The 22563-nt window shown below is 38.1% G+C and overlaps 1 protein-coding gene across 7 annotated transcripts in view; it reads right to left on the bottom strand.

Annotated features, from left to right (window-relative positions):
• The window catches only part of TLL1 (tolloid like 1), a 137603-nt gene continuing 128347 nt past the window's right edge, over positions 13308-22563 (bottom strand). For all 7 annotated transcript variants that reach the window (XM_021394376.1, XM_021394377.1, XM_021394378.1 and 4 more), the window contains 2 exons: positions 17782-18032; positions 13308-16933 (listed from right to left, as the gene is read on the bottom strand). In XM_021394376.1, coding sequence (XP_021250051.1) covers positions 16799-16933; positions 17782-18032 — 386 coding nt within the window. In that variant the 3' untranslated portion in view covers positions 13308-16798. The remainder of the gene's footprint in view (positions 16934-17781; positions 18033-22563) is intronic.

Raw genomic sequence — 22563 nt, 5'->3', positions numbered from 1 at the left:
AGATTCTTGTTAGTACTGTTACTTCAGTATTCCCTATTGAAATCCGGCGGGAAAACCTCACAAAGAATTTTAGACATTCTGAAAACTGACATTAGGTTGAAGGATGGGAAGGATTTGAGAGGTTTAGCAGAATGCATTGACATGTTGAAGCCAATTTTTATGCAAAAGATTTCAAAACCCAACAGCTTTTCCTAATTACAGATACGGTGCTAAACTGTATCCATAAAGAAATGTTCTGCCTTGACCAAATATCAATATACGAAAAATGAGATGGCCTTCTTCTCTCCCCTTTGCACTTTTCTGCTTTGAAGGAAATGTGGCTGTACTCATTAGAAACAATGAGTGAAACTACAGTCTTGATGTACTAAAAAGTACTAAAAGTGTACTAAAAGTGTACTAAAATATTAAAATATTTTTTTGTGTGTATACTGTATTTGAATACATTTTTCCGTATATGGAGAGCTTGCCCCAAATTAGCAACGGTAGTTATGGCATACAACTATTTACTGATCCCGATGAGTATGCCTGGAAGTATTCTATCTGAAAGTATGGGGGACGTCCAAAGTTACCTAATGCTTCAGCAGCTGAAATGGAAATACCATTCAGATCCCCGTTTGTCTTCTCCAGACCATGCCTCTAACAAGAACAGTATGCTCGCATATGTCGTTGAACTACAATAGGACAAGAAAGTGATTAAGGTAATGAAGAATAGTGCAGTATCTCTCTTGTAACATACATTAAATATGGAATGGAATATAAATGGAAATGAGATGAATTTTGTAAGGCTCACCTTAGCTAAGTCATGTCGCCATGGAATTTAATTTGAATATTAAAAGCACTTATAAACATTGTCTGAACTTACTCTCAGCACCTAGTCCAAGCCCAGCTGCACTGTCCTGGGTCTGTTAGTTTGGTGGGTTTATGTACATTCTCCTGTTCATCCAGCTGGCCTTCCCTTTGTATCTAGAAAATGTTTAACAGCAAATTCTATGGAGAATACGAGTTACATTTTAGTATCTTTCCAAACATCTGCCAACCAGTGCACAATATTCCAGTCCATCAAAAGGCTTTTAAATTTAATGCTATTCCTGCGGGTTCCACTATTTCTTATTAAATTAAGACTACAGAGTACCATGGTTTTGCCAGCCCCTTGTTTTACTTTGGTTTGTTATCCTCCTGAGCAGTGAAGGCCAACAAATTTTTGTTCCAAAAATTCTTATTTTGTTAAAAAAAAAAAAAGAGAAAGTAGTCATTTATGTGGATTTCACATAGTAGTGGAATTGACAATTGATGATTTTATGATTTTATATCCTCTTGGGAGAATTGATATTGTTAGTGAAAAACTGATCAGTTTTGCAGTTTGCAGATAAAACGACAGGAGGTTGATGCTAATAGAGCATAAAGGATACTGATGTATTCACGCAATATTGTTTTGAAAATAAGAATTACCATATGCTTAGCTCTAGAAATATAGAACTTCCTTTATCTTAAGTTGTACGACACTGTTTAACAAAATCTGTTTACAATTTTGTAAGCGTCAAAACTGGTAATGTTTCCACAGGTTTTTCTCTCTCTCCTAGGGGAGATAATAATTATGTGCTACCATTTAGGAAACACCTACTACTTTTCAGCTTTGGTTTGTTTATACAGATTCGTTCATTGCTTGTGCACCATGGATTCCAGTGTTTTTAGTTTTTGTAATAATGATCACTTCTGCAATCATGCTCTGTGCTATGAAGGCACTCTCTGTTTAAAGGAAGAAACAGTTTGCATAGGGCATGGAGTCTTATATATAGCAGAATATAATGCAGATTTAAAAGGCACATACAAAACATATACATATATATATTCCTGGAAACAGGTAAGCTATAGAATAAATTTCCAAGGAATTTTCTATAATTTTTGGCCTTAGTGCTAGAAAAAATCAAGGTAAAGGGGAATCAAAAGGGTTTGTGCCAAAGAAACCTCTAGGAGCTTCTAACAGATTTGTTAGCTGCCATTGACCCTGAGGCACTTGTAGCCTTTGGTGCAGCTCAGCCCTTATTCAGGAGGCTTGAGCAGCCTTTTGTTGGGTGTTAGAGAGAAGGCCATGCATAAACAAAGGGTGCAGTGCGACTCCCTGACAGATGCAGCACTTTGTGTCGCGGTGCATGCTGGTCACCTAGCAGGTGTTGGAGCAGGTGTCCCTGTCAGGAAAGAAGCTACGACCCAAAAAGGGACCCAGAAGAAAGAATAAGTAAAATGTGGCTGTGTTACTGAATGAGGTGGGGCCCTTGAGACATGGAACAGAGAAAAGGCTGAGGTACCAAATGCTTTCTTCACTTCAGTTTTTCACTTCGCAAAACAGACCTCTAGAAAGGATCTTGACAGCGGTAAATGGGGAAGATAAAAAGTGAGCTTCTGTTTTAAACCTCTTACATATTTCTTTGTACCTAGTGATCTTGTGCTAGTAAAACACTGTCTGTCTTCTGAGCCTTCCTTCACAACTTATTTCTCAAACCCAGAACGGCATTTAGCTGTTACGTATATCATGAAGAACTTAAAGAAAAGAATTCTCTGGAGTTTTGAAACCTCAAATTTAGTTCTTGGGACGAGCATAGATGATGACAACCTTCTATTTAATGCACAGAGTTATAGTAATAGTACTACTCCTTTCCAGTATTCAGTACTGATAGTATAATAGAATCTCTCAGGCACAGCATTGTCTAACTGCTTTATACCAAACGCGTGCAACTCTCTTTTGCTCAATGTCATCCGGAGCTTTCCCAATACAGCCTCACACATAGAAGTGGGAAGTTACCACAATCATTCAAATACCAGCTACTTCAGAGATGAGAACAAGACTTACTTTCTCAAAGCTATCAGCGTACATAATGAAGAGACATAGGAAGCTGCAACTCTATGTGTGTTTTGTAAGCCATTGCCACTAATGGGGAAGAAATACATTCCTTAGTTATTTAAGAAGCCTGTGAAGCTTAAGCCTGAAGCAATTCTTGACGAATGTTTAATAGCATTACACACAGGATTATGAGTTAAGTGGCTGACTAATTGAAGGACGGCAATTTCCACGTCCTTCTGCTAACAAAAAACACCTTGGTTATTCTTTCTCTACTAGCTGAAGAGACATTTGTTAAAAGAAAATTACTTACCCTGGGTATATCCCCCATTACCTCAACCAATTAAAATGATCAGGATTTATAAACTTGCCATCCAACTTACAACTCCGTTTACATGATACATGAGATAAAAATTAGGAGGCTGCAGTCACGTGATGACCGCCTGCAAATGTGTTCCCAGTTATGTTTATTCAGCACCTTGAGTTAAATCTCCTTCACTGATTCAATGGCAAAGTACACATTGCTTCCTTTGAGAACAAGAGGATCAGTATTGCTATCAGGGAGAGGTTTAAATCCCAACTAAGAGGTCCATATTAACAGAATACATTGATTTCTATGCTAGAATGAATCATTTGCCAGAAGGGTTTTCCTCTAATGTCACAGATGGTCTGTGAGAGCAACTCTCAAAACTAATTTGTGTCTAAAGAACTGGTCTAAAATTGCTTCATTCTCTAGTTAACTTAAGCACTACAAAACTGCAAAAATACAAACTAAAATTAAAAATTAAAAAACCTAGCAACTCAAACTACTTTATGCAAGACCGTTACCTTCCATAATCAACACCATTTCATGAAGCAGTAAACAGTTTTTGGCAAGAGTGTCTAAAAGCAAGCATTTGGAAAATGTATTTGTTGAATTTTTCTTTGAAAAAGCATTTCTCAGAATCTAACTGCGAGTCAGTGGTGGGTTTTTATAGGCTTATGAAGCCTGTTCTACCAAGATACTGGTGTATAACCTGCTAATTTTTAATCCTTTGTTGAATTCCACTTAAGTTTTGCACCTTCGTACAGCTTTTCTGTAAACACAGAACAATTGTGAATTTTTTTCCAAATTAAAGCTCGGCATAAACAGATAGTTGAGCCCATAGTGCTTAAAAAAGGTAATATGTGCCAGACGGTGGAATGCCTCTGTAGAGTTTCCAAAGTGAACTGGGCCAACGCTTAACTATACTGCTTCCAAGAGTCTGCAAGCAATGAACTCAGTTTAGCGCTCAGTTGCCTCCAAAGGTTTTGAGCAGCAGGTGGAGCAGACTGACCACCTGACGCTTCAGTTCTTGAGTTCTTTCAGAGCAAGGAGCATTCCTGAGCAGGTTGAGTGCTGCTTTATACTACGATTTTTTTTGCTTGTTTTGTTACCCCTCTCTCCCAGCCTCCAAACAGGACATCTAGCAAGAATACTGTGCCTTTTTTGCTCCTCTCATGCTCAGGGAGAAAATCATCAGCTGTCTTTCCTAAGTGAACACAAGCCAAGGTTGCTGTTTCGTGTGTAGGTCTAAACAGATGTTTATCTCGAGTCTTGTAATTGATTTTCCTCTTCCTGTGGGAATTTGATTCGTGATACCCCTTCTCTCTACCAAAGACTTCAGAGTGGGAACAGCTCCATAGGCCAGCAGAGTTGAGGACATCTGCCCTGCAGACATTAGAGCTCAAAGGCGGCAGCAGAGATGACATCAGAAGGAAGGCTGACGCATTCGCATTCTCACTTTTTCCTTACCAGAGGAAAAAAAATCCCCACAGCGGTAATGTGGGGACAAAAATTCCCCTTCAATAATGGGCATGAGCCCCAGAGTGTAATCCTAAGGGGAAAAGTATGTATTTTCAGACTAGACTGACAATATCTAGAAAACACCAAAAAATTTACTATACCTACTACTGTACATGATTATTTAGTCTGAATTAACTACTGCAAATTAATTATCCCAGAATCTTATAGCAAATACAGATAGGAAACAGAAATGCCTCTAGCAATTATAATTCCTTGCTTTGTAGCACGTTGCTCTGGTCAGTGGCCTGGACCATGAAAACAATGTTGTTGGCCTCTACTTTCTTTCAGTAAATCCCTATAGGAATTAAGCTACTCGGCTTCTAACCGAGACAGACAATGGATACAATCTCTCTCAGTCTTAATTCATGAGAAACAACCTTCTGAGTCCTTACCACACAGCCATTTCACTGGGCTATGACTTTCACTTCCTAACCTCAAAACGCATCACCATAGGTGCTGATATAGATGAAGAGTAGGGTTTTGTACCCTTTGCTCCCTTCGCTGACACACTGCTAAGTCTCAACCACGTCTACTGCATAGGAATGGATGATTTCACGTGCCAGAATCAGGCAGAAAGCAAGCAAGGCAATGCTCAGCAGCAAAACCATGTGAAGTGTCCCTTCATTTTCAGATCCGTATGGCTCCAGGCCTGTGACACAGCAAGAGGAGAGCACAAGGTTCGACCAACTCTGTTCTCTTCTTGCTTCTACCGTAATACTGTCACCGCTCCACCTATCTTCAAAGAAGTAACTGCAGCAGTGCAGCCAATCAGCAAAGGGCACGTTCGAACAAGAAGTCCATTGCAACAGTGTAACAATAACCTCAGTTTTACCCTTCCATGACCCCGTTGCCTCAAGACCACTTCAGGATGCTGCAAACATTTAAACACTCATTTAAGGAATTGTAGGAGAATGCATTGGTTAAGAATGTATTTCATTTTGAGTCTACTCGTGTATTTTTAATTGGTCTTTGCAAATGACTTGCCATCTTTTTTTTTTTTTTTAGCACTTAAAAGTTAGACTAAATTTCAGAGATGTGTTATATTTGCTTTGATCTGGGCATCAAAAATAAAGCTGAAGTCTTTTAACTGAGGAAGGATGTTAGTTGACAAACAGCAAAGGTCACATTATGAACCGCACAACCCCAGCAGAGAAGTTCATTACCTCAGCTGTACAGAGAACTCAAAAGAACAAATTTCCTAGTGGTCCTGAGAGACACAGTGATTGAGAGGCCAATAAACTGGGAACTAGAATTTTAGGAAATACAGACTATCTTTGAATTTAGAGGAAATATGAAAAACAGAAGGGCCTTTTACAGTATCAGCGAAATGCAAGCCTAAGCATAAAAGGAAAATAGCAATAAATATTCACATTAAATAAACATTTAAGCCAGCAGAAAAGTAAATTAAAAAATCATAATGTTCTCCAAATCTGGATTAGAAGAGACTGCTGCTCTTCATATAAAAGTATATACCATCCTTGAAAACAGCGTTTCAGTAAAATTGGAGAAAATATAGATTGGGTCCCAGTAAGAGGAATGTTTCAGTTTTGATTCCAGTAATCTTAATGGAAACCTATGTTTTAAAGAAAGAAAAAGAAAAAAAAAAAAAGAGCTGATATGTTTATAGACCACAAACACAGAAAATCAAAGGAAATATTGCTGAATTTTGTCTGCCAGAAATTAAAAACAAAAATGAAAACTCCGACTATTTATTCATTTAGATTACTCTGAATGCTTATTTTTCCCTCTGATAGCAGCTTTAAAGACAACATGGAGTGGTAAGAAAGCACATAGAGCAGTTTCTCGTTAGATATTTCCCAAAGTAAATTCCATAGGAAAAAATCCTACCGTTTATTCCTTTGTGATAGATATGACAATTATGGAAAAACAATGGGAGTTATTGTTCCATTTCTTATGATCTCAAACATCCCAATGGTTGCATCATCCCATCTATGTGTGCCTATTTTAAGATGAGATTTGTCTCATCTTCGAAGGAGTGGAGAAAAAAACTCACAAGATCTGTGAGTTAATTCCATCACATAAGAAAGAATAAAGCCTAACAGTATCCTAGAACAAAACATTATAACTTCGTTACTTATCTGTTGTTTATTTATGTTGTATATTCGTTATTTAGATATTTGCATCACTGAACATCAAATTATTTAAATTAACAGCAATTATACATGAGGAAATATTTTCTCACATTTAATTGTTTACCTTTATTTCTTTTTTTTTTCTATTTGTGTTTTTGTGTGTGTTGTTTTTCTTAAGGGGCTTTATTTTTTGAGTCTTTCTCACCTTATCTGTATTTTGGATAGGGTTGTGGGATGAAAAACAGAACCTGGAAAAATGAAGATTGACTGTGGATATGGCCAGTAGGCCCAACTACAGTATATAGCTATAAAGTTACTGTAGAAATCCCATGCTCATTAATAGCAATCATCATCTCTATAAATCAGGCTAGACCGTATCCATGTCGACCATGTGCTCCCAAACGAATGACACACAGTCCTGGCAAAGACTGTGAGAAAAGTGCAGTATTCTATTGGTTTTGTAAAATAAGGTAGAAAGAACTAAACCCATTCTGTACAGAACGACAGCAAACTTTTGTACGTGATGATAAAGTTATTTTAAATCGGGCAGGCTGTGCCATTCATCCGCCCCTCTGAGCCAAAAGCTGTTAGAGAAAGGTGAATTGCTGAGACCACCTCATCAGACAAATAAGGAAAAGAATAGCATTCCTACCACTTGAAGAAACTCTTTTCCCTCTAGAAACGTCACTGCAGCTTTTGTGGAGCGCCTAGCCACATCAACTGTTTCCATCTCTGGTTCTCCTGAAACACTCCCTTGGTGCTGAATTTCAGTCCACCACCATGGTGGGAATTCCTTAAAGACTGCAGTAAACAGATCAGGCTCCTCTACAGAGCCACAGAGGTACGCAGCATTGAGGTACACTGCCACATCTGTAGTCATTAATTTACTGTTCTGTTTCTTCAGCTGCACATAGATCTAGATAAAGTAATAAAACATCTTTGTGCTTTTCTCAGCCTCAACCATTCCATGACTCACATGTTCCTTACCACAACTGAATCACAGCTGAAGAAAAGATAGGTCCTTTATCTTCCATTTCCTCCTGGAGCTACTAGATTTCTCACATTTCTATAGTTAATACTGAATGGTTACTGTTCTATATATACTCATTCTCCATTGCTAGTCCAGAGGCAGGAACTCCTCCTGTCCAAAATGCATAAAAGCAGAATTTTTCAGAGACAGCAAACAAACTCCACGATCAAAATGCAGTCTGCACTTTGGCAAAAACATGAAAGAGTTCTCAGAATTAAACCAATGCAAACAATGTCTTGAGCTAGGCATGAGCAGACACTGCAAGAGTGCAACTAATTATATTTACATCACTTTATCCAGTTTAATTTACAGACAGGGATCTTTTCAACATATTATACTTCTTGGATGATGTTAAAATATATACATATATATTTTGCACATCCATTGCCTATAAAGTAAAGTAGCAGTTGATAACACAATTCATGTTATCATTTGAAATAAAATATATTTCCCTCAAAGAAAATTTCTACTCCATTATAATACCAACTATTAGGAAAAGATAAGTAGACAGATTTTGTGTTTTGATCCAAAGATAAGCAAATCTGAGTTCTCAAACTGAAAGGTCTAATAAAAATCATCCCCTCCTCCTCTGTAAGAATAAAACAATAATTTCAAGTTAGTCTCAAGCCTCAATGCAGGGCATGATGAAAATGAGCAGCAAAACATTTAAACATTGAAGCAGGCCATACAATGGCACTGTAGCATATTCAAATTATGAACTTTTACTCTACAGTCCAGCTAAGAGGCTTGCTCATTTGCAACATGTACTGCTGAGTTGGTGCACTAGTAATGAAATACCAGTAGGTGAGGTACCTTTGTGCTGAAACATGTTAGAGAGTTGTAGGAATAGAATGGAAATTTCCACGTGTTAATGAAATAAGAGAAGTCAGCTAACCAACATATAACCCACTCTTTAGTGTTTCTGTTTCAAAATACCCTCTTCAAAGAACTCTCAATTTATTTCAGAGTCCATAAGGGAATAATCAAAAGAAACAATGCCAAAAGCCATGCAATGTTTCTCACTAAATTTGAGCATAAAACAGGATAAAAAAAGTCTCTCCACATGTCTGATTAAGAGCACTTAATTACAATAGTCTAGAAGAGATCAGTGCACACAAAACAAATTTCCAGTGGGAAAGATAAAACCAAAAAAAATTAATAAAATTATTTTCTGGGTGGGGATTTAATTCATCAAAGAAACATGACAAAATACAAAGCAAGCGAGATGGAAAGGTAGACTGGGGCAACAGAAGACCTCTTACAGAATTCAACTATTCATGCCAAGAATCTGTTTCCTTATGAAATCCTGATCTAATTTTACAATAAATTTTGCAACAAACTCATGTCTGCCTTTTACTGCATTAGAATAAATGAAGTAGGAAACCAAACGACAAATTCAAAAGTATTCCTCAGATGACACGTATCAGAAAAAAAGCATTTAATGAAGTGCCCTAGCAGGCAACCGTAGCTCTCTTTATGGAGAGACATCAAGCACTGAAGGTGTTGGCACTATTGTACATTTTTCATTTGAATTCTATTTCCAGAGACCAGTTTTTCACTTGAAATGATCCATTCCAGTTAGGATGCAAACAGCTGTTATTCATTCAACAGTTTCACCCTAAAGAAGAGATTTTAAAGGACACATTTGGGATATTTACTGCAGTCCTATAACCATGAAGATCACGATCAAAAGTAAAGTTAAAAAATAAATGATTCTTGTCATCTTGCAGAAGTAATAACACCACCACATTTAATTACAACCTTTTCATATTGCTTTTCGTCATAGAATGGCCTGGATTGAAAAGGACCTCAAAGATCATCTAGTTTCAGCCCACCTGCTGAGTGCAGGGTTGCCAACCACTAGTCCATGCTGCCCAGAGCCACGTCTCCAGCCTGGCCTTGAATGCCTCCAGAGACGGGAGGCATTTCTTCCTCAGTGGTCTACAGCTGACAGAAAATACACTGGACTTGAGAACAGGAAGAGAGGCAACTTAACATTTATAATACTTCCGACAAGTCTCTTCATTATTGGTTAACTTTGGTTCAGTAGTGCTCATTACAAAGCAAGCATAAACCTAATACAATTTGCATTTTTAGATGTTTTCTTTATTGTTTTCATGGATATCCATCGAATATAGCAAGCGATCTGAGTCCCTTGGGTAAAAACCGGAATACACAGAGATACCAAGGAGCATTAAATACAAGGCAGCAAGGAAACTGTGCTTGGATGGCTAGATGCACAATGTTCATCCAAGACTCTCTTTTCATGATAGTCTCACCACAGGATACTCAGTCTCCCAGAGGCCATTGCAGGAGCCTGCCATTGGTACACCTTGCCAATTTTCCCCCTTTTTGCCCCATTCCCCCATCCTGTAGTCACCGTGGGCACACAATGCAGACCACAGGATCCACCAGGCAGCACGCAGAACTGTGTGTTATTTGAGGTATTTCTTAGTTGGCAGAACTAGGAATGACAGACTGTTGAATTTGCCTTTCCAAAGTCATTCAAAACAGTGAGCATAAATAAAGCATCCCAGTAAATAAATAAATAAATAAACAATTGAAATCAAAGGTTCTTGGGTTGTTTTTGATGTTTTGTTGCTGTTGTTTCTAACAACGCTCTTTTCATTATAGTCAATATATTAACTTGGTTTCCTGAAACTTTTCTCTAGTCATTATTTCATACAAAAAGCTATCTTACTTGAAAAACTTTGTGATTTGAAATCTAATATTAATTCTCACTTTCTAGAATCTAGCATTCCTTCAGTTCTTCTGCAATTCTTGTATATATTCTTCATTTTAATTAAAGGTAATACTAAACAACAGGAAAGTTTCCTTCACTGCCCAACAGCATTAATTCTCAACAAAGACTTGCAGCTTGAAACCAATTTGTTTAGTGGATGATGGCATGCATACCTTGAAGCCTTTCCCCATCTGTTTTGTGAAATTAAAGTTAGAAAACTCTTCAAAATGCGGAACCTTGGTTGTTTCAAAAAATTATGCAATAAGTGCAAGATTCCTTAGACAGCAAAATAAGGAAGATGTAATGGCATAGTGAAAATAAAAAAAAAAAATTCTAGAAGACAGACATATCAATAATTTTCAAGTATCTTTTGTGATGAAACAACTGCAGAAAAATTGTGTTAAAATGGACAACAGTATATTAATAATGGACATTGTGAGGTAAAAGTATTTAATACTTATAACATTTAATCTGTACCATTCAACTCAAAGGTTTCATTGCCTTTACCTACATTTTTCAAAGGAGGATAAAAGTGTATCGAAACATTCTCAGCAAAATACTCCTTGTGCCTATACACAAGTATAATACAAACACATTCTTTGTGATACAAAGATTTATGAGCCAGATTTTCAATACTGCAAGTATCCCCTCCCTGTTTCCCTTCAACCTTCATCATAAAAAGGGATTGCAATAACTAACCACGTTCTGAAGTTCATTCAATAGTCAGGAAATTTCTCTAATGTTAAGATTCTCCTATGTAAAAAAAAAAAAAAAGTTTAAACAATGCAATTGAACAGCTTATTCTTTAAAAAACTTGCAAACTCAGATTAACGCAGAAAATATTTTTATCATCTTATAAGTCAAACTGATCAAGAAACTCCAGAATATATTAATGTTTTTCTGAAATGCATATTTTTCTAAACATTGTGCCCTCGATGCTGCACTTTAAAGGAAGATTCACATAGAAATACCCAAAATTGCCATATTACCTAAAAATATCCCCAAGATTGCCTTTGCTGACATTGTAACAATGAGAACTCTTAAGTAAGTAATTACACCAGTAGGTAATTTTCTCCCTTCTACTCTTCTTACATAGAGCTGAGGTTACGGATTTCACCAACAGAAATTGTTTAGATCATGATAATTCAAAAAAGATAGCAACATTGAAAAAAGACAAGTATATTAATATCACAGTGTATCTCAGATAAATTTGTTTTTCACCCTGAGAAAGTGAGAAGTGTCGAGCTTGTAGTTGCAAGCAATTACTATTTTCTGTCTGTTGTAATAGTGTTTATATCTTCACCAGATTTAGTTATTTTAAATACAAAAAGCATTTCGTTGTTACTATCAAATCTGTTGACCAAACAGCGAATGCTTTGCACAGATTTTATTGTGGACTTCCATAACCGGAATACCCCTTGGCTATTGCTCTTGCTCCATTAGTCAATATTCAGTACAAAATAGCTCTTAATATTTGTAAGATGGGGCTATCAATCCCAGGAAACTATTCCATCTCAACACTGGAGAGTCTCCTGTGGCTCAGCTTATGTATTTTATTATTCAAACTTGTCCTTTTACTCCTGTATATATTCTCATTATATACCCTAAACCATTTTGCTCTCCTCTGCAGGAATCACATGCTGTGCAAGAGGTGAAATGTCCTTTTTCCTTCTTTCTTGAGCACTATAAATTCATTTCATTTCATCACATGGTCGCTTACTTGAAACGTGACTAGAAAAGATAAATTCTAGCACTATCCTGCTGGAAGAGAAAAGCCAGGGTGCACACTCTAAGAGAAAATCATGCATCCACAATGATTACTAGTATCGTATTTCAGAAGTTGCCATCACATGGCAAATACTCTCTAACATAAATGCATAGAAACAATAATCCTTCCTGAGAGTTCCAGTACTACAGGAAAAATGACTTCAAAAGGCCACTGAAGAGAAAAAAGAAGCTTATCTACTTAATATCTTAGATTACAATGGGATTTGATAAGTTACAAGACCATCTACAAGACAAGTAGAAAACATGAGAAAAAGCAGGTGTAGAGATGGAATTAAGAGAGAGAGACCTAAGCCTATCTAATATTTCCCTGTTCACTGTTCACCTAACACCACTATTTTTGCATCCACTATGGCTCACTTCCTTTGTGAGCTCAAACAAGGATCCAGGAGTAATTTGAATATTTTCTAACAAGGACAGTCTTGCAAAATACATTTTGCTTTGTTCTTTTTGCTTTAATCAAACTTCACTCAGTCTGTTATTCCATGTAATAACTGTATTAAACACGTGTCTATTTTTTTGAATAGATGAACTAGATCACAAGAATAAAATACATGTTGTCCCAAATATTCAACTCAGAACAGCAAAACCTGAGATTGATGGGGCAGGGTTGGGGCGGGGAAGAAAACCGGAAGAACTATTGCCCACTGTTAATCATCCTCACAACTCATGCAGTTACTCACCATTAAGATTTAAAAGCCATATCTTAGGTTGTCTACAGTTCTCTGGTCAAAAAAATACATTGTCCAATTTAATTAATCCTCTAACTCTTCAGGTAAGTGAAAACAATACAGTATAAAGCATTTTTAATGAATACGAAGGGTGCATTGAAAAAAAAATGCATAAAGGAAATAACGATTCTGCTGATTAGTGCATCTTCCTTTCAGGTAATATAGCAAAATTACAGGATTGACCTCCCAGGTAGATAAAGCTTCCTTCCAAGTAATCTGATTTTTTTTTTTTTTTAAGTACATATATATATATATATATATATATTTTACAAAAATTAAGCTGCTTAAAATGAACTACGCTCAAAGCAATGCTGCAATACCATATTAAGGATTTGATCTGGCTTTCACCCATTCTGAGCTCAGTTTGCCATTTCACGTGTTTAAGAACAAGGAAAGTTCATTCAAATATATTGGAGAGTATAAGAAATGGTTAGCAAAGAACAGAGTTATCTGCTGCACATACACCAGCCTTGCCCTATTTACTTCCTCCGGGCCTTCATCTCTCATGGAAGATAGTCATTTTAATTGACTTTCTCCAGTGAATCGTTTTTAGATAAGTTTTGCTTTTATTTATTTTTCTAAGCAAAGAAAAACAATCTCTCACAAACATAACTTTCTTCTTATCTGAGCATAGCATTGATCACAGAATCTGGTCTGCAACAGACTTAAATAAGTACCATCTTCACCCTGCTGGAAGCATTGCCACTGAACACATTGTAGATGTATATCTTGAAAGTACATCCCATTGGATTTTCTTTTTTGTTTTGTGGACTAGTCAACAGGTAACATCTTTAAATACTGTGTTGTCAAAATATTTCTCACAGATATTTTGGGGAACCCACGTTGTTTTCACAATTTCACCAGTATAAAGGATTTTTTTTTTTGTTCTTTTCTTCTTGTTAGGGTAATTATAAGGCATGCTCCATTAAAGCAGGAGTTCACAAAATATGTGATTTTCATTACCTCAGAAGAAACCTCCTAAAACTCAGAAGTAACTCCTTTTTACAGCATCATGAGACACGGACTAAAACCATGGTCAATTAAAAGACATAATCGAGATTGATTCCTGATCATCAAAATAATCACTAAGAACACCTTCTTCATTTTCACCACCGTTAAGCATATGGAATCTACAAGCAGGCTATTAGAGAAATAAAATTTAACTTTGCATTCAAGTTACGGCAACCGTCTTGTGACTTCTACATACACAGTGTAAAATAACCTCAAATACACTGTGCTCAAAACTTAAATTTTGGTATGTTCCAAGACAATCAGCTTCCATAGGGTCTTGGAAACATGGTGTTCTTGCCCTCAGTTTGTGCAGTTGAATCTTCTTCCCCAACTATTCCAGTGACACTATTTTACATATGATAGAAGGATTTGTACACACATACAGGGGCCCTGTGAGAATCAACAAAAAAAAATCCACTCCAATAAACAACAAAAAAAAATCTTGGTTACAAGATCTTTAACAATCTGTGATAGTTAAAGCAACCCTGAGGGGAACAAAAAAGCCAAATTTGAATAACAGGATGTTTTAAAAAAAAAAAAATTGTGCAGCAAATGGTACAGAAATTATGTATCAACATTAAGAATACATAGTTATTGTGATACATAGTCTATACCTATAAAAGAAGGTGTTTCTTATATATACCTACAGTAAGTTTCCTGTCTGGATTTTGTAGTAAAGGACCTTGAAAAAAAAAAAATGTATCTCGTGTGCAAATAACCTGAAACATGAACCAAACAAAAGGACAACGGATCGGCATTATAAAAATACAGAAATCATTCAGTTTTAAGTTTCATACACATAAGCTGTTTGGAAAAGAAAATGGTAGGATGTAAACAGAAATACAGGTGTTAAAGCAGCCAAAGACATTTGGTTTTTATTTTTATAAAAAAGATCAGATTTATTAGTGCCAATGTACGTTCATAATAAGGTAACAGAAACTAAGCTAATCTGAGTAGCAACTTACAACAAAGGATATCAAAATAGTATTTCTTATAGAGTGAAACATAATACTTTTAACTTGGTTCTTGTCAGCTAGAAGTCCTGTTATCTGTCTATGAAGCCTTTAAAGAAAAGTTGCTACAGTCAAATGGGGTCCTGATAGAACTTGGCACATAAAGAAACAATTCAGCGTTCATCCATACAATACCTCTCATTCCCCTGAAGCAGTCATACATACAATACTTACATAAAGCATATACATTATGACTAAAGCCACATATGGCCTAAAGCACATAGAATACCTCAGTTCTAAATGTAACATATCTCTACATCAAAAGCAAGTCACTGTGTATTTACAGGCAGATGATCTCATTCTGCAGATGAGGATTTTGCTTGAAGATACTCCTGTTAGCATATGCTAATATGTCCAAGTCATTGACTTATTTATCAAATTAGAGGTGCATCCACAGGAAGATCTGTCAGATAGTGTGCGAGGATTCTAAGGCAATAGTAGTAGTTGTTCCACAGGACTAGTGCTGCCATTGCAACCTGCCCTCCCTCAGAGCAGCAAAGCCTTCCTTCTCCAGATTCAGCCAGGCATAGTGAAACATTCATTCTTGCAAGCTATTGGCTCAAAAGTCTAAACCTTCTTGTTCATTTTTTTTGTTGTTGTTGTTTTTAATGTTCACAGAATAGCACCATAAGAATTCACACTCTATAAGAAACAAATCCAGGGTCCACTCTTTCGTTTTGCTTTTTTCATCATCACAGATGCTCTTTCTTTCAGGAAAAAAAAATCTTTAGGAAACCTCTCACTTGGATAATACTATAGCTTCATTTCTGATTAGCTAAACAAGATAAACAGCTCATTAACAAAGAGGTCCAACGAAATAAAGCTTTGCAGTGCCTCCAAATGTACTGTTAAAAAAAATTCAGTAGGAGGAGTTTCAGACGATACTGTATATCATGGACACAGATTTGATTGATGATAGGTTTCCATCTCAGTCTATATTCTACGTTCAGTGCAAAATAAGAGCACATCATCAGACATAGCTTACTTAACCAGTAAACCTAACATTTTCAGATGCTTACAATGTTAAAATTCAGTTAACTAGTGATTGGTCAAGCTAATGATGACCAATGTAACAGTTCAGACTTCTCAGTCATTAGTAAAACAAAATACTCTGAGTTACGTTTCAAAAGTAAGATTTTCCAGTTTCAAAATGCTGATAACCTGATACAATAGACCAATTGGTAAAAAGTACAGAACGATGCAGGAAAACCTTCCAATTCCATATCTTCTTTCAAGTCTTTATACACACTGTCTGCGGGATACAAAGTTAAAGCAACTAGATATAAGGACAGTATTTTTAGTGTGTGATCTGAAAGAGTTTTTTCTTTTTCTTTTTTTTTTTTTTTTCCCTCCTGGACACCATACAATTGTCAAAAGGAAGAATGTTTTGTAGGGTCATCTCACCTGAACATAATTGATTGAATGTTCACTTATCTATGACTAATGTCAAGCCATGAACAAAAGCTTTCATATTCTCCTGGAACTGTGCAAAGTCCTTTCACCAGCTTTGCAGAGACAGATGAGTATGAAGCCTGCACATCACCATCTTGCGTATTCCACAGGGACAGGTAATTTTTTTTTTTTTCTCTTGTCTTATAAGTCATCATTTCAATTGGACTCAAATAAAACATCTGTGCTAATAACTTCAGTTAAATAAAAAAGACATGACTTCCTTTCCACTGTGCATTCTCTTTTATCTCACTCTCCTCCTCATGAATAGAGGTTCTTGTGTTATTTTTTGGTGTGCACACTATCTCGATATTTTATACTTCGGTATCGTATATGGAATCCTTTCTTGTTGATTGTATCATCAGTGTGAAAGTGAAGTAAAAGAGTCTCCCCTGCCGAATAGATTTCTTCTGGTGGCTAAAAGAAATTAAAAACAGTGAGTAAATTATCTGTTGACTCTGTGTATTTATTCCCTTCTTCAGATTTTTTTTTTCTTATTGATATTTTCCTTTTCCTGTCACATCTTATTGCATAATGGCACTAGACGTCACACGGTGTCATCTGACATCAACTGACAGAATACTTCTACTCATTCAGGTCTACATTATAGCCTGGGAATTTTTTAAGGCAGACAGTGGAAGCAATTACCTAAATTCCTAAAAGATGGACATCAGATTAAAACAAGATACTTGAATTTTTGTCTGCTGGTGGAAGTTCTATCCATTAATATTTTGGGGGGGGTTGTACTATTACCCAACCTTTCTCAATCTTGAGCTCTGGGACTGAACAGTATCTATATAAATGTTGTATAATACTTTCTGAAGCAGTAGATGAGTGCATTATAAACGCTTTCCAGGTACCTCTTCCCCATAAAACGTGACCTCTTCACTCAAATGTATGGAATTTGAGTGTGTTAATTTTCAATACCAGTGCATTTCTCTGTAAGGGAAAATGCTGCTAACTTTTCTAGAGGAACTGATAAACGCTCCGCTGTCAGCGACCAAAAACTTAACATAGTATTACAATACTTGTTTAATAAATAGACAATGAATATTTATTGCAGAAAATATTTCAATGAAATTCTTTCAAATGCCATATCTGTAAATTTCTTTAAAAAATATTTTCATTAGATAATTTGTTATTTCATTATAACATCTAGTAACTGAACCTCATCTCTCCTTATCCTTTTCCTTCCTATATCTTTTCTTTCTTTCTCTTTCTTGTGTTGGAAATAAAAAGAAAAGCTTTAGTACTTGGTTACTTACCCCAGAACCACAAAATCGACCAAGTCTCATCGCTGTCTTATCATGACCATCAAAGAGCTCCACGTAATCATAACCACAGTCTGCCTCTTCTTCAACCTCAAAAGTCTGGAACATTAATTGAACTTGATAGCCATGCTCTGCCACCAGGAGCCAGTCACAGTCTGCCTGAACTGGATAGTTGTTATCACCAAACTGAGCATGAGAGTACAGATCTTTGGGTTTGGTTTCAGCTTTCAGCCGACCACCACACTCTGAAAATTAAGGGGGGGAAAATGAACTTACACAGTGAAAATCAAAATTTTCTTTCCATAATCAGAGGATGCATAGAGTACTATTCAGTATGAAGACAGGCTCACTATTCCAAATTTTCCCTATATACTTTTTTTTTTTTTGTCACAGAATCATAGAATCATAGAATTAGCTAGGTTGGAAAAGACCTACAAGATCATCCAGTCCAACCATTCACCTACCACCAATAACCCCACTAAACCATATCTCTCAACACAACATCTAAACGTTTCTCAAACACCTCCAGGGACGGTGACTCAACCACCTCCCTGGGCAGCCCATTACAGTTCTGAAAGAGTGGTCAGGCAAAGCAGAATTTCCTAACGTCCAGCTTGAATCTCCCATGGTGCAACTTGAGGCCATTCGCCCTCATCCTGTCACCAGTTATAAGAGAGAATAGGCCAACCCCAGCTCACTACAACCTCCCTTCAAGTAGTTACAGATAGCAATAAGATCTCCCCTGAGCCTCCTCTTCTCCAGACACAACAATCCCAGCTCCCTCAGCCGCACCTCATAAGGCCTGTGCTCCAGACCCCTCACCAGCTTCGTTGCCCTCCTCTGAACACGCTCCAGGGCCTCAATGTCCTTCTTGCAGTGACGGGCCCAAAACTGGACACAGTACTCAAGGTGCGGCCTTACCAGCGCTGAGTACAGAGGGACAATTACTTCCCTGTTCCTACTGGTAACACTATTTCTGATACAAGCCAGGATGCCATTGGCCTTCTTGGCCACTTGGGCACACTGCTGGCTCATGCTCAGTTGAGCATTGACCAACACTCCCAGGTCTGTTTCCTCCACACAGTCTTCCAGCCACTCTGCCCCAAGCCTGTAGCGTTGCCTGGGGTTGTTGTGGCCGAAGTGCAGGACCCAGCACTTGATCTTGTTGAACCTCATCCCGTTGGCTTCGGCCCAGAGATCCAGCCTGTCCAGATCTCTCTGTAGGGCCTCACTACCCCTAGGCAGATTGATGCTTCCTGCCAGCTTGATGTTGTCTGCAAACTTTCTGAGGGTGCTCTCAATGCCCTCATCCAGGTCATCAGTAAAGATATTGAAGAGGACAGGCCCCAGCACTGACCTCTGGGGAACACCACTCATGACCAGTCGCCAGCTGGATGTGACTCCATTTACCATCACTCTCTGGGCCCTGCCATGCAGCCAGTTCTTTACCCAGCAAAGAGTGTATCTGTACAAGCCATGGGCTGCCAGCTTCTCCAAGAGAATACTGTGGGAGACAGTGTCGAATGCTTTGCTAAAGTCTAGGAAGACTATGTCAATAGCCTTTCCCTCGTCCACCAGGCAGGTCACCCGATCATAGTAGGAGATCAGGCTGGTCAAGCAGGACCTGCCTTTCATGAATCCATGCTGGCTAGCCCTGATCCCCCGGGTGTCCTGCACAAGTGACCAGCCTTCCTGGACTCCTTAGCCCTTCAGGACTGAATCCCAAGGGACTCTCCCTACCAGCATCCTGAACAGTTCAAAGTCCACTCTCTGTAAGCCCAAGGTAGCAGTTTTGCTGCCCCTCCTTCTGACATCACCAAGAATCAAGAACTACTCTTTTGTGGTCACTCTGTCCAAGACAGCTCCCAACTTCACATCTCCTACCAGTCCTTCTCTGTTTGTGAACAGCAGGTCTAGCTGGGCACCTCCCCTGGTAGGCTCTCTTACCAGCTGTGTCAGGATGCTACCTTCCATACACTCTAGAAACATCCTCAACTGTTTCTTCTGTGCTGCACTGTAGTCCCAGCATATATCAGGGAAATTGAATTCTCCCACAAGAACAAGGGCTGGCAATTGCACAACTTCTGCCAGCTGTTCGTAGAACGCCTCATCTGTCTCTTCATCCTGGTTAGGCAATCTATAACAGACCCCCACCAGGACAACTGCCTTGTTGGCCCTGCCCCAGATTCTTACCCATAGAGACTCAAACTTATTATTCCCAGCCCCAAGCTGAACAACATCAAAGCACTCTCTAACACAGAGAGCCGCACCACCACCCCTCCTTCCTTGCCTGTCCCTTCTGGAGAGCTTCTATCCATCCACTGCAGCACTCCAGCTGTGGGAGCGATCCCACCATGTTTCCATAATGGCAACTAAGTCACAGTGTGTTTGCCACACGATGGCCTCCAGCTCCTCCCGTCTGTTGCCCATGCTGTGCACATCAGTGTCGATGCACTTCAGCTGAGCCCCTTGTCTCAACCCCAATCCCATCATCATTCCCCTAGGCTCATCTCTAGCAGGCTTGGTTTTATCCCCTTCCCCCTTCATACCTAGTTTAAAAGCTTTCTCAGTGAGCCCTGCCAGCTCCTGGGCTAAGATCCATTTCCCTCTTTGAGACAGGTGAGACCCATCTGCAGCCATCAGGCCAGGTGCCAAGTAATGATGACAATAATGAGCAAATAATTTTTTTTTAAATGTATGTGTTTTTTCTTAACAAGCAAATGAACGAGTCAAAACAGGAAATGTGAATAATGTAAGTAATCTAATCTGTTTATGCACAATCTATTGTTCAATCTTTTTTTTAAAAATCCTTCTACTTTAAAAAACATAATAAAAGGCATATAATAAAGAAAATGTGCAAAATGAGATACTTCAAGCATTTATTTCTCATTGCTATTCTTATTAACTGATTATTGTTTCCTTTTTTTTTATGCAGTATTTGATTTCATTTACATTTTTATGACTTTGTTTTCTTGACTGGACTGTTGCCAACATTAAGAACATCTCCCTGCTTCAGACACAGAACAGCTGCTAAAGAAGAAAATGTTTAATGAACTGTCTGCATTGTTTCCTTCTTTTTGCTACAGTGGACTTGACTTTAAAGGAAAGCTGTTACCATACCAGCAACTGCAGAAAATGGCAATTCCCTTTCATGGAATGGTTTGGGTTGGCACGGACCTTAAAGATCATCTAGTTCCAATCACGTGCCACAGGTAGATACGCCTCTCACTAGATCAAGTTGCCCAAAGAAATCCTTATCCAACCTGAACTTGAAACGCCTCCAGGGATGGAGCATCCACAGCTTCTCTGGGCAGCCCGTGCCGGTAACTCATCAAGTTCTGAGAAAAAACTTATTCTGAATACCTAAAAGCCATCACCCCTTTTCCTATCGCTGCATTCCCTGATAAAAAGTCCCTCTCCAGCTTTTCCTGGAGGTCCCTTTAAGGTACTGGAAGGCCTACAGATCTCCCCAGTGCCTTCTCTCCTCCAGTATGAACAACCCCAAATCTCTCATTCTCTTTCATAGGGGAGGCTCTTCAGCCCTCTGATCATTCTTGTTCCCTCCTCTGGACTCACTCTACAATGTTCTTATGTCAGGGGCCCGCACAGCAGAACACAGGTTTCCTCTGCCCTTCTCCCATGGAATATAGCCTTTAACTGATTTAGAATAAATATCCTAAAAGTTCTATTTTAGAAATTTGAATTTATTTTTTTCATTTCTTAAGGACTAAGTTGCACTTTCAAAAGTCTGCTTTCGCAGTGCTGCATTCACCCATATGACACAATGATGGGGCTGCACCAGAGCACAGCACCGGACAGCTGGGTTTAGTCTAGATATCATTTACCTGCACTGGTCATCAAAGAGTTTTGCAGGTACATCTGTACTGCTCTGGAGGCAATGTACACAAATACGTCTGACTTGTAACGTATTATTGTTTTAATAGCTTTCATGGGAGATTTTTTCTAGATCAGCTAAGAAACAAACATTCTAGGTATCTCTTGTTTTGAGGTCTTTTTAGGTTCTCTCAGACTTCTAATAATGATAACAGAAAACGGAGCAGTAGTCTCTTGACTGACAAGCTGGATAGATGGAAAAAGGTTTAAGCTTCAGGTTTAAACCCACTACCTCCCGCTCTACCTGAACAAGTGAAACAAGAGTATAACTCTGATACAGCACTGCCATACTGAATTCTCAGAGCCATTCTGGGAGTGAATTAAAAGCTTAAACTGAGAGACATCTGAGATACCCAGATTTGTTCCAGGGCTGGCAGATAAGAATAGGACCTACCACAGATCTGGAACCTCCCACAACAGCAGCTTGTGACCAGGCAGTGTAAACAAGGCTATCCAGAAGGGATATCCAAGTGTTTAAGCAACCAAATCACTCCATAAGCAACAATCTTTAATTTTCTGTTGGGAGGACTTTTATAAATTCCTTCTTAATTAGTTTCCCTTCTCTGTTACATTTCTGAAACAGTATTTAAAAAGTTTTGCTCTGCCTGAGGGAAGTCCTTCTATTCAATCTATTTTTGAATCTTTATTACTGTTATATAGTTCTATCTAGAAAATAATAAGAAAACAAAACCCGTGGTTTAAACACCTGTTAGATTCATTAATGTGTCCAAAGCACGCAGGTAATATTACCATGGAACAACTGTTTTGGCCTCAATTCTGGAAGATTTGAGGTGTCTCTCATTCAAGTGGTACTCCAAAGCTAGCACTGGTGACATGCCATTCAATGTAATGAGCATTTTGTGCAATAGCAGACTAGAGAGA

This window comes from Numida meleagris, chromosome 4 (genome assembly GCF_002078875.1).
Source record: "Numida meleagris isolate 19003 breed g44 Domestic line chromosome 4, NumMel1.0, whole genome shotgun sequence".
In the NCBI taxonomy this organism is placed as follows: Eukaryota; Metazoa; Chordata; class Aves; order Galliformes; family Numididae; genus Numida; species Numida meleagris.
The sequence above is the reverse complement of the archived record's forward strand: the minus strand, read 5'-3'. Positions and strand labels throughout refer to the sequence as shown.